General features: G+C 37.7%; 1 protein-coding gene across 1 annotated transcript in view; it reads right to left on the bottom strand.

The window, feature by feature from the left end:
* Positions 1 to 8,283, bottom strand: part of CDC73 (cell division cycle 73) — a 99,504-nt gene extending 91,221 nt beyond the window's left edge. The window contains exons 1-7 of the mRNA XM_085303182.1: positions 8,234 to 8,283; positions 8,045 to 8,150; positions 7,364 to 7,433; positions 6,285 to 6,347; positions 6,142 to 6,194; positions 4,303 to 4,391; positions 2,372 to 2,588 (exon numbers count right to left, since the gene is read on the bottom strand). Of these exons, the coding sequence (XP_085159308.1) occupies positions 2,372 to 2,588; positions 4,303 to 4,391; positions 6,142 to 6,194; positions 6,285 to 6,347; positions 7,364 to 7,433; positions 8,045 to 8,150; positions 8,234 to 8,283 (648 nt within the window). The remainder of the gene's footprint in view (positions 1 to 2,371; positions 2,589 to 4,302; positions 4,392 to 6,141; positions 6,195 to 6,284; positions 6,348 to 7,363; positions 7,434 to 8,044; positions 8,151 to 8,233) is intronic.
* Between the last annotated feature and the right edge of the window lie 5,258 nt (positions 8,284 to 13,541).

Raw genomic sequence — 13,541 nt, 5'->3', positions numbered from 1 at the left:
GGAAAAAGACAGAGATAGCCAGGGATCACTGCAATATTTGAGTACAAGTCATATAAGAGTAACAAAGGGGGCCATGCAGATAAAGGAGCTGAGCTATGCATTACAGAAAGCTTAGAGTCAAAAAAGGCAAATATATTGAATAGTAATCTATACCAAATCATTAAAATATCAGGGCTATGTTGCCAACTATCAAATCTTAACAGGGATTTGATAATAGAAATAATAGATTTCAGATAGACTTCCAAAGAAAACACAGTAACTGTGAGGGACTGAAGTTACCTTCAGGACTGGRTAAGTGTCAGGAAGGAAAGTGATGCAGAGATTAACTATTTAGCTATCATAAGCAATTGCTTCTAGGAGCACCTGGCCAGAGAAGTCATAAAAGGAAAAGCCTCTCTTAGTCCTTAGGACTACTCTGAGATGTAGCTGCTGAATACTCTGTAATAACAGTTATCAACGCACCCAAATTCAACATTCCTGTAGGGCGGAAAAACCCCAMCAAAAATCCGCCACCATTTAACCTCAGCTGGAGCTGGGTTAAATGGTGACCTGGAGCTGTCAGACCGAAGCAACATGCAAGGTGGGGGYTACAATTTATTACCATTCACTCAGGCCTTCCAAAGGTAGAATTCAGACACGACGCAATCACACATTATACGGTATGGATATTACTGCTGAAGTCAACATTGTTTTTGAACATATTCCAGGAGGATTCAACAGATTCCCAATAAATCTATATCAGGCAGAATCTGAGAAATTACAATAAAAAGAACTAGCAGGCACATTAGCAAATAATACATCATACAGAAAAGTCAAAATGGCTTTTGCTGGGGGATGTCATGCTTCCTTGATTAAAGTTCTTCAGATGAGACAAGAAGCAATCAAATAAGTCATCTACTTGAGAGAATGGACCTGAGTTTCCAAACAGTTTCTATGGGGTCTTCACAAAGCCTTTTCCAAACCTCCCCCCATGCCCCAATGTTTCTTATACAAAAATAGAAGCACTTGAATTTGATAATTCCTGTTCACGCTACCAAGAATGCTCCCACAATCCTGTGTGAAAAGAAGTAAAGATTCACTGCCATGCCTACTATACTCCTCCAACTAGTCAAAGTAACTGCACACTACAGTCCAAGAACAAATGACCTCCTGTCTTTTGCCTCTCCCCTGTTCGAGAGGCTCATGTTAGATTTTGCCTAAAGCACTAGATCATCTCACTAGTATTACAAGGATACCAGGACAGAATACTCAACTTTTTCCATATCAACTTTGCAAGACTTCCTTGGAAGACATGTAAACATACAAATTCCATATATAATTCACTACAGGAAGAAAAAAAGCCACCAAGACTCCTGCAATATAAACATTTTGTATGACAAAGATGCTCGAGGTTTTTACCAATTTATCATCAACTGTTTAGCAGTGAGATCACCACAAACCTCTCAGACTCAAAGCAAAAGCAGTCCATCTGTTTGTGCATGCAGGGAAAGATACATGCCACATCCCTAGTAATAACCTTGTAATTCAAGAATGTTTATTTCCTCACTAAGACCATGAGACTAAGTTGTGAAAATGACTAATGCTAAAAATACAGCAAGGAAAACCTGGGAATTAATTTACTTCTAAACATAATTTTCCTGTGGTACTACTTACACAAGAAGTGAAAGCAAAGGGCACAATTAGGGCATTTGCAATCTTTCAGAAATTAAAAATACTTATGGCTTCCTTAAGAAACTTAGTTCCAAATATCTCTACAATATAGGGGAAGACTAACTATCTAAAGAAAGCAAGCCATCATTTGTGCTTGTAATCATGTTCTAGATGGCATATAATCAAGGCAGGAGCTGAAGACACAAATTAAAGAAGCTCAAAGGAAGAAAAATAACCAGAAAAGCCTTATTCTAACATTTGCTAATTTTATTCATTTTACTGTTTTCTCTCCCTACTTCTTCAGTGTTTTCTACAGCTTAATAGCCTAGGACTTTTCTCCAATGCTTGCATATTGCTACTTCTCCTGTTAGATCTCCCTCTTTTCACTGATTTCTCTTGTTTGTTTTAAACCTACAGGCACTTATTTCATACAGCCTTCCCAACTGTCGAGCTCAAGCCAGCTTTGTTTGAGAGGAATTAAGTGATTATCTGGTTTCTTTTAAATGGCCGAAGCAAGTATTTTAGGCTGTATTTTAGGCATACTGCAGCAAGCTAAGAACCAACTCTTCTGTCAGTATGCCAACAGCCCTCCAGTTTACCTTTGCCTAGCACGCTAAGCGTAATTCCCCCAACCATCTGTGGTTACCAGGCTAGAGATACAGAAATGGGGGGGAGGTAGTTTATTTGCTTCATAAAAATAATTTCATAAATAGAACATTACCTTGCCTGTGCTTTGTAAGATTGTAGTTCTTGTCCTCCATACTCTCTCCCTGCTGACAATATCTCTGGTTACATCCACCTCAGCATCAACAAAACTTCTCTGTTTAAGAGCAGTTATGTCATCATCCAGATCAGTTTTGATAGTGGATCTTTTCTTTGCCATGATTTTTGCTTTGATAGCAGCAATTTTTTCCACAGACATGGCCTCAGACAAGGACCTAAACGAGCAAAAATAGCAGAAGAGACTAAATAATAGCACAAAAAAAATCTCCAGAAAAAGAAATTGTGAGTGTCCTTCTACTTAAAATTTATGGCYATGCCATAAATCATAACACAGTCTCCTTACATACATTTAGAGACTACATGTAAGCTGACAGTGCTATTTCAGACAATAGAACCGTTTTTCTGAGAGAAGACTCCACACAGGTGTACAACAAGAGTCCATAGAGCACTAAAAAAACCCTACTATAACAAGCAGCAGTGAAGACTATAAATTTAAAGCACGAGGATGAACACTTCCATTTACAAAATAATTGAATTTGAGCTCCCTGTTTTGATAGTGGATTACCACCTTCTGTCTAGTCAATGAATCCCTGGTTGCTGTGATGCATGCAAAGCATTAGTCTAAATTCTGGCTGAAGTTCTGCAATGCAGTTTTTTTTTTTTTTTTTTTTTTGGGGGGGGGGGGGGATCAGTGTTACCAGAACAGAGCATGTAGGCCAAACAAACAACAGATGGTAGTAACTTTGCACTCATTAAGCTGTATTTGAGGTGGTCAGCTCAATCTAGGGCTGCAATATCTTTACCTATGTTTGCTTTTAATTGTATACACAGCAGAATTTGATTGCCAGTGAGCCCTATTCCTTTCCAGGTGAGCTGAAGAATAAAAACAACTGAACAGTGCACATACCTAATCCAATTTTACATGATTTTTTGAGATCACCTTGAAAAATTAATACAAGTAGCACTGGCTAYCAGGCACTCCATTTCTGTAGCTAAGCTACTGGAAAAGGAACTTCTTTTTGTTGCTGCCAAACATACAGTAATGAGTGACATGCACACACCCCAGCYTCAGTGCCTGTGTTGTCTGCAGTTTTTAAAAGGCAGTTTTTTACACCCTGTATTAAAGGTCAATAAGTATAGAACAAAGTAGTTCTATGTAGTAATTCTCACTGCAGCATTATCTGGTATGCAAAAAAACCTCAAAACACTTGATACACTCAAACTAGCATCCAAATTATTTTACACAAAACAATGAATAGATCACTATATTTTTGACTTTTACTCAAGTGTGGCAATCAGATCTCTTTTTGCAGTTTGCTTTTAAGTATGCCTACACAGGAGACAGACAGGAAGGTAATCAAAAGATTTATTTATCATGCAGTTAGGTATAATTATATATTCTGTACACACTTGCCACATTAATTGTTACAAAGTTAACTGATAAATTTAATCCTGATATAGCTGCAAACAAGGATTCATTACATCACCTACATAAAAGAAATAAATTTTACTTGATAGACAAAACTCAATCTTGAGAAATTAGTTATTTGCAAAATTTAGTGACAACAAAGAAGAAAGTTAATCCATACTCATACATCTTAACTGCAGAAAGTACAAATCCTATTTCACATTTTGAGAGCTGAAACACAATGGGAATTAAGCAACTAGCTTTATCTTAGACTTCTAAACTTACACAGCTGACAGTTAACTATCTGATACCAACTAAGCGCTCACTAAGCTTAAAATTTTTAGCATCCACACGGTCTTACTATAATTCCATTTCCTCTCTGCCAGACTTTGGGAAGACATAACCCAAAAGACAGTTGTCATTCTCTATAGAATTCTGGATGGATACAATGGAAAAGGAAAGGCAACTAGCCCTTTAAGTAAATATTAGTAAATACTATCTATAGGAAAAAATATTCCTACCTGATCTGCTCTGTTTGCACGATACCTTCTTTATGTCCTTCCAATCGAGCTGCCAATCGCTCCTTGTCAAGACGCACACACTCTTCATCCTAGTAGTAACAATACTGTTTAATTTTTTGTGCATTCCTTTTTTAATAAAATAAATAAAACTAGAAAAAAAGGTATTCAGAGTTTAATTTTTTGGGTAAGCAAGGGATATCTTTATTTCCAAGYATTTTTGTAGCTACAAACTAGTGTTAACTGTGCAGCTATTGGAAATTTCCTAAGAACCACCAGGTATAATTAGAATAATAAAAATGAAACTACCACTCCCTTCCAAAAAGCCGTGTTCAGACAACACTTCAAAAGAAAAGAAAACAGTCAGAGGACTAAGCTGGCAACCAAGGCATGTATTTATGTAGGAAATTACATACACACACACATATATATTTAAGGTAAACTTATCCGACACTCAGATTTGCCTAGATATTTAATCAATGATATTTTTAAGGAAAAAATTGCCTAGGACTGTTATATCTTAATGCAGAAGTTTTATAAGTGACATTCCCAATGTACATTAAAAAAAAGGGGGGACAGTCACAAGTAAGAAAGCCTCTAGTTACTCAAACTGAGTTTGAGAGACATAGACAGGTAGAGAAATCAGTACAGAAAGATGTAATTTTATGTCATCATTTCAGCTTCCTAGTGGTGAGACCCCTTGCACTCAATTTGTTTTGCTCCCCAACAAAATCTGTTTCTGCTTCCCAGAAAAATCTAAATCAGCATTAAATTTGTCTTATTGCTAAAAAGCTCTTTGAAAAGGCTGAAGCGCAGCAAAACCAGTCATGGTCATATATTAGGAGAGACCTTGAATCTCTACAGTGAGATGATCTTTGAACAGCTTATTAAAAAAAAAGAGACTGAGCTGGCAAAGCAGTAAAGGAACAAAAGATGGCCATATGTTGGARAACTGCAGTTTCAAAACATATTAGCATCACAACCACATAGGGTAATGAAGAACTTGAGATCATCCAGTAGTCTCTTGTAGCAATCACCTGCCCATGTACCATTAAGAACACRTAGTTCTTAGGATTGCTATGCAGCCATATCTACGTGCAAATAATGTTCAAAWCCAACTCTAGAACAAGTGTATTTATGTATTTTCTATAATTCCTCTTCTAAGACCAAATCTTCACTACCCTGAAATATATACACGCAGATTTATAGTAATTGACAGAGGAGACTTAACTGGATGAGTATAACAACATATGTGTAATAACAAGRCACATTGCTTTTATTAAGCGGTACTTGTGCAAATATACTGTTAAACTAATTACTAACACATAGTATCAGATAACCGTAATCATAAAGACAACAGTTTCTTATACTGCTACAAAAAACCCTAAAATAACTGGTAAAATAAGAAATATCCAATGACAGAGCTAAAACTAACATTTCATTTACAATGCCAAGTTATGAATGGCAAATAACAGTAATTAGTCATTAAATAGCATTTAGATTCCAATCACACAGTTCTTAATAGACAGATTTCCAACTACATGTGTAGTATACAAATGCAGTCTGACTTACAGGTGCTTACAGATATACGTGGCCAAGCTTTTCCCTGTCATACTAGCATATACACTTAACATGTTAAAATCTCTAGCAAGCAGGATTCTCACGTTTAAATCAGAGGCTGAAATTCTTGAATTCAAACTCTTTACAGTTCACTTACACACTAACAGATGTAATGTGTGCACCTAGAGAGTAAGTAGCTAAGCTGAACTGCTACAAAAACAGATAAATAATATAATCATTTCCCTCCCCCTAAAATTTGCACTGATGAGTTACTGTCATTACCTCTATTCTTGGTTTCTTTGCTTCTGCTAATATTTCATCTGCTGCTCTTTTAACTGCAAGAAAAAGACAATGTTAAAAATAGAAAATTGTAGCACRCTTTCATAAAACATACTTTAAGGTTATTTTTTTCAGTTAAACTGTACCTTGTGTGGATCGCTGAAGACCAATTTCAAGTGGAGCACTTCTGTCTATACTCGATGACGTTGCTGTAATCAAACACAGTATTTCATTTAAATACAAAAAGGTTTAAGTATAAAATGACATATGAAACAGACAGACTGCAACAAGGGATATTACAACTAGGTATTTGGAAAAAAAAAATCCATAGTGAGGCTGGTCAAACACTGAACCAGAAGACATTCAGAACTCAACTGAATATGAAGTTAGATCATGCTGCTCTGGGTTATTTGACCCTTCTTTGAAAAGAGGCTTGAACCAGTTGACTTCCTGTGTTCCCTTCCAACAAATTTGTCAATGATTCTGTGATCTGTATACTGCACACAGAAGCTAACAGAGTCAAGGAAAATTACTTTATAATCTGGAATCAAGATCTAGCAGCTCATTCAGGTTTTAGAAAAAACACAACCTGAGGGTCCTTTGAAAATACAAAAACAGCTTACTGCTGTTTTATTATATTAYCGACAATGTGAAATGCCAACATACTTTAAAACATTCCAAGAAAACCTACAAAACATAGCAACTTAAAACAGTAAGYCATATATATTTTTCTCTAGTCACAGAGAAAATTCTTTTCTCTGACTATTGGTAACAAAAATTTTAAGATTACTGACTACTAGGAAAAATTGCAAAATTGGAAACGCAATGATTTGACATGTTCTGCTATATTGAAGAATTTATCTCACATCAAAATATATGTATTATTGATAAAAGTTTTCCACAATCTGCAGGGAAGGAAGAAAAACACTGAGCATCCTAATGTGTGACTATATTAACACAAAAGTGTTATTAAATAATAAATAAGCAGCTCAGTTGTAAAGCCGCATGTAGGAATGCAACTCCTATCCAAGTGCCATAAAAAATCAGTTAAATATAACAAAATGAAAAATAAAAGGTAGCTTCATCTGAGCAGTCTCAATATATTCAGTTACGCTGAAAGCTGACTGCTGTTTACCATCCTTTCCTTTACCCACCCTCATATGCCCCATAAATACGAAGCAGGGGAAAGCACTATGCAACCAAGTTAACAGAAAATATTACTCACATGTTTCCCCATTTAGGTATGCCAGCAGGTCTTTCCTATCAGGTCTTCTTACCACAGGAATGTTTTCAGTCTGAAAAGACAGCAGACTTGACATTAGGCTCCCTCAGAGTGTTCCTCTCTGAAGATGTTTCACTTTTACTGAAAACTGTTCGTTCATACAGAGACAGGAACACAGGTGTCCCACCTCCCAAGCAACCACAGCCACTCAGCTTAAAAATACAATTATTTCCTAAAGTATGCTCAGCTACACAAAACAAAAAAAAATATGTTATCTGCTATAAAACTAAAGGGGAGGACAGCCTTTTTCTTCCTTCATTTCAAACTTGCAAGTTTTTTTTTAGCCATGTACATACACACGAGCTTATGTACACAAAAATACACATATACACTTCACTGTACATCTTTTTCCCTCTCCCCATCCAAATTCAGACACTTAAACGCTACCATTGTTTCCTGACAATAACTATGCTCGCCTCACTCGTCACAACCTTGCAAATCAGCGTATTTTTTTTACACATGTATACACACACACGAACATATACACACTCTCCATTGTATATCTTGTTCCCTTTCCCCAGCCAAATTCAGACACTTAAATGCTACCATCATTTCCTGATAATAACTATGCCTGTCTCACTCATCACAAACAACTAAAAAAGAACCAACATATAGTCTACTTACTGCAGCACGACGGACATAAACAGGGTGTGAAAGGTGTACATTATTAAGCAGGAACAAGATAGAATCCAAAGTGTAGTATTCCCTGGGCTGACCCTCTTTCCCCGTCCTGTAACATAATGAAAAAAAAAAAGTTTAACATTTAACCCCAAACCTCTGCAGTATCCACAAATATTCATTTACTAAACTCACTTCTTAGTAGGTAACGGTTCAAAAAGCAAGTGCCAGTAATACCAGGCCATTGCCAAACTAGTGAATTATTAACCATCTTACCACATTAAGTAATAGATATTTTTCTTACAGCTTCTACGTTTCTGAATTAAAAAAAAAAAAAAAAAAGGCAGAATAATCAGAAATAAGAGCTGGCCAGGGTGAATAACATACAATAGGAAAGAATTGGGAAACCATAAGGACATACTCTATTACATCTCAAGTGTATTTATTTTTCTGTTTGTCAAAGGCACTATCTTATCTGGGATAGGCAAAGGAATGTATTTCAACTGCAAATGGGGAAAATATAGCATTAYATGTTCTTCAGATATCAAGAGACATAATTTGCATCACTAAAGATATCACAGCGAAGAACTCTGAATAAGCAAATTCAGTGAACTTTACAGAGCACAASGTTCAAAATGATGCTAAAAGGTAAAGAGTGATTGTAAACTAATTGCACCCTAAACTAGTAAAATAGACAACAAAATTGCAATGAATTTCCATACTAAAGTCAAACCACTTAGCAACACAGTAGCATCAAGTTCATTCTCAGCTTCAAAATGGCTAGTTTGAAAGTCTAAAAAGGCGTCTGTGCTGCATAATAGCAATTCCAAAAAAACCCACCCTGAAAAAAAATCCTAGTTCCAGTTTGGCTCCATATGCATCAAATCTAACTACCCCACCACTCCTCCCTCCTCTTCCTTGCCCTCACCCCATGCTGTTACTAGAAGATTTTGCTGAGGAGGCAGTGTCTCCCCCTTCGGGAGGGCCAAAACAAGAACTGCTTCCTAAATACCTTAACTACTCTGAGAAAGCGACATTTGGGGCAGTTTCAGAGCCCTCAGTGCAACCACGGCACTGACAAGCGCATCAACTTCATGGCGCAGTTGCCTGAATCGCCAGACCAGGGCTCCTCCCCACTGCACCTTCCCCATCAAAGCAGCCAGTCAAAGCAGCGCGCTCACCTCTAAGCCCGAGCAAGGCTGCTCACCAGAAAGCTATGCCAGAACTGTAGAATTTAAGATTGTCACAGAAGTTTGACCAAACCTGACATTTCAAGAAGAAAATCTTTCAGCAAAACGATAAAGAGTTCCCCTTCTAAGTTTAGTGGCTTTCCTTAGAGCTCACCATCAGCACAGAAACACCTGACACAGAAGTGGCAAGCTCACTGGGGGAAGTCACAAAATTACACCTCAATTATAACTAACTTGAAAGAGCTGCATGACCACTTACCAAATGTGACGTAAGACCATTTTCTCCATACACACACAATGCTACTGTTGCTTTTTGCAGCAGAACTAAAATCCACTACATTASAAGTGTCCAACAACCTATTCACAGCTGATTACCAGAAGGTTGAACACCTTACTCTCATAATGTTGCCTGCAAAAGCAAATACGCCTTTACTCACAGAGAGAAAAATGCCCCAAAATACTGGGAGATTGGTAGAATAAAGGATCTCTCTATTACTGCTCCTTCCTCCCAACAGCTTAGTCTCCACATAGGGGATTACGTTTTGTTGATAGTAGACATGGAAAGAGGCATAGTATCTTTAATGCTAGGAAACTATTATCCAAAAATTGGCTTAACGATTACAATCCACAAAACTAGATTCCTCAGCGAGGAATTTCTTGAGCACCCAACTAATTCACTGCTACCTTTGATTAGATGGTGAAAATATTCAGAGTCTGGTAGCAACAAAAGCTTCCTTCACATTTAATTCACTCTGAAGTGAAGTTTATGTCATGTGACACACTTATCACTTCTGTTTCAAAACAAACATTTTAGATAGTCTCACTTCAAAGTCATTATTTCTTCAAAGTGTATCTTACTCACTGAACTTTACATAAAGTGCCCAGMTATTTATCTATTCAATTTTATTTACACTATGTAGCAGCAAGTGACAAAATTCAGAAAATTAWTATTGAACAGTATCCTATTAATTTGAAAATGTTGTATTAGAAAGCTATAGGCATTTCCACAGCTCAGCAGTACACATCTGATACTTCATCACTTAAATCACACACTCAAGAAATCTCTATGCTCATTATAATTGTAAAATGATGTTCTATTAAGAATATAACACAAGATACTGTTTATTAAAGGAAGAGTGTCAGATGGGCAAAGAGCTGTAGAGCAAGGAGAAAAATTTAACAGTCTAAACTGACATTTCAGCAGCAGTTTGTGCSCCCTGTAGATTCAGACAGTGAGAACCTGCAATAAACAAAGAATTAAAAGCATGCCGATTTAAACGCAGCTTGCTTTGCTCAATTTTACAAACATCCAAAGTAGCAAAATAAATTAATCCTCTTACTTCTCATACTACTAATCTCACCAATTATTTCATTAAAAACTTAGAATCCTAAAATTTGGATCTTGAAAGTSCAGTACATTTTATTTTCTCTTTATTTTATTAAGAGAGATGACTCTTAATATCCACAGAACTCCAACTTAAAGCTGAAGAAAATATTTACATAATGCAAGAGAGTTTCAGCAGCTTGGTTTCAATACCAGATGCTTATCTGCAGTTTAACCATTCACTGTCAATCCATGGGCAGCAGGAGTTTATTCATTTTTAACTGTTCTTTTTCCTCTCTCATGTTCCCAAGCATGATTTATAGAGGTATAGAGGCCTACATCTTATCCACAAAGGAAAACAGTAATCTTCAAAAATACAAGACTAGACATGCAGACTATCACACAAATTACAACACCCATGACCAGCTGCTTACTATTTAAAAACTTCTCAACTATGCATACAAGCCCCCTCTACTGTGTAAACAAAGCAAGTAAGTTTCTTTGTGGGACCAATTTTCTTTCTTTGGTTTTAAAACTGAATAAACARTCCTTCTTCTGGCGCTACAGATCAACTATTAGATCAAAAAAAACAAAACATTTAATCTTGAGCCATCTAGCCTTCTCCTTGCGCCAGCAACAGAATTCATACAACTATGTTTTGTGGACTAAATCTGGGAACTAACCTGGATTAAAATAATTTTTTGTGTTTTTTTTTCTAGGTTAATTTTAACCTAGATCAGTTCCTGTGCTAGCACAAGCGTCAGCCACACAGTGAATAGATCTGAGGGAGAACACAGTGCAAGGCAATATAGCTCTTCTGGCAGCTGTACAGGCTTCTGCCAGCCTAACTGCTCAAGGAGCCACAGTGTTAAATATCTAGGGGAACTATTTCTAATTCCAGCATGGACAGAATGCCCCCACTGCTATTCAGACTTGGATTACTCTCTCTAGACTACTAGTAGAGATGCAATTACAGCAACCATGTTGTGGACACCTAAGACTGAAATCATACTTGCTTCATGAAAGATGAAGCTGTTAACAACTGCTCACTGCAAACACAGTTCAGATCCTGTCAAGCAACAAGCAAATGAAAGGCTTTGAATCTTAAAAGCTTTCTAATGTTTTCCTGCTATGTCCCTGCATAAGCTTGGCAATTACATAAATTAATGGCTCCCAAACTGTGGTCCCAAAGCTACTGAGTGTATGGAACTGGTTTCACTTTTGCAATGTCTTCAATTTAAATATCAGACAGATACAGTTGCATGGTGGTTTGAAAGAAGTGCTGTGAACTGGTAACAATTTGATCCTGCGGAAAAGCTCAGAAGCCACTGATCTAAGCCAACTTTTACTAACTTACTCCAAAATAATCTTTAACGGCTCTGTCACTATAGATGAGGGCACAGACAGCTATTATGATGCTACGGCTTCTGTTCTGCTCAGAGCATCCTCTTCTCCCCCACAAACCCTCCTCAAAGCAGCTTTACATTCATGGTTAACATACAAGGGTCTTTTTTTTCCCTCCAGGTGCTGTCTCCTGTCCTTTGTTACGGATTCTAAGCCTAACTGGGCCTCGGACTAATTCAAGTTCTCCTACGCAGTAGCAGAATTTGGCTGGCTTATGGGTTTCCCCTRTTCATTATAGGGCAGCAACAAAACTGGCCTGTCTAGCTAGATGTTACTTGTTATTGCTTAGTAGAAAAACTTTAAGCAATGGAAACATCATAGCTGTCTATACACTTGTTTAAGAAAACAGAATTAAGATTTTTCAAGGATTTTAAAACTTATATACTTATGCAAACACCTTTCTTCCTGTTCAGTCTAGATATCAGCATCCCTCGCTCAACCAGTAAGTGCAAATAAATCCCAAATGAGTTGCTGAAATTTTGAAATGGACAATAAAATCACACATTTATAGTTTTAAACTGAATGCAAATTAAAATCAGTAAAATACATTAAAAAAATCTTTCTACAAGTTAACATAAATGAACAGGTTTCTTCTGCCCCCCATAAAAGGATATTAAGTCAATACTAACATTCTTAGCATAATAATGAAAACTTTTTAAAAAATCTAGGCCATAGATTGAACTGCATGCTTTTTTCTTTTTTTTTTTTGAAAAATCCATACATCATTCTCTTTTCCCTATCAAGCTTCACAAGATAATGTAATCTCTTTGACTGGCTTCAGGTAACTGAAATTTTTATTATGCAATATTTGATGAAAACTATTATTTTTCCCTTGGGTTTAAAAGGGATTCACTGAAGTCCTTCTAGCTGAAAAGTTGAAAGTAGGTGGCTTCTAAATACAGACAAAAGGAAAATAAAGAGAAGAACTCCACTGCATCACAAACATTACATATTAAACTAGAAAATTCAACAGGTACAAAAACTAATATGAAACTCTTTAAAAAAAAAAAGAAATTTATCTAGTACTACCACCGAAATGACAGAAGTATTATTTCTACATGTTCGTTATGGTAAGAACAGCTAGGAAGCAGAGTGCATTAGGATGAGCCCAGGAAAAGGCCTCTGCTAGAAGTGGGCTGAGCAAGTACCACAAAGCGCCTGCACAGTTTGACAGAGCTCGCAGGTGGCCACGGAGGGAGCAGCGCTTTGGCCCTCACTTGGGTTGCAAGACAAACCTTCGTGAAGAAAGAAAGAGAGCAGTGAAGCTAGTGGAGTAAGGGCATAACACAACACCTGTGGGGGGAGGAACAACCGGACAGCAGGAACAAACTCCGGGAAGGAGCCTCTCCCGCCTCCCCGGGAGAGCCTGCRAGAGCCGCCACCGCCGGGACCTTCCGGTGCCACCGGGGCAGCGGGAGAGCCGGGACAGGCGCCGGYGCCCACCGCGCCCGAGTCCGGGGGCGCCGGTTCGCATGACCGGGCGGGGCCCCGTGCACGCTCCCCGAGGCGGCGGCGAGACCGCCGGGGCGGCGCGGGCTCCCGGGCGGCACCGAGCACCGCCCCGCGGCAGGGACCAGCCCGCGCC

This window comes from Rhea americana, unplaced genomic scaffold, assembly GCF_003343005.1.
Source record: "Rhea americana isolate MKP2758 unplaced genomic scaffold, rheAme1 scaffold_198, whole genome shotgun sequence".
Classification (NCBI taxonomy): domain Eukaryota; kingdom Metazoa; phylum Chordata; class Aves; order Rheiformes; family Rheidae; genus Rhea; species Rhea americana.
The sequence above is the reverse complement of the archived record's forward strand: the minus strand, read 5'-3'. Positions and strand labels throughout refer to the sequence as shown.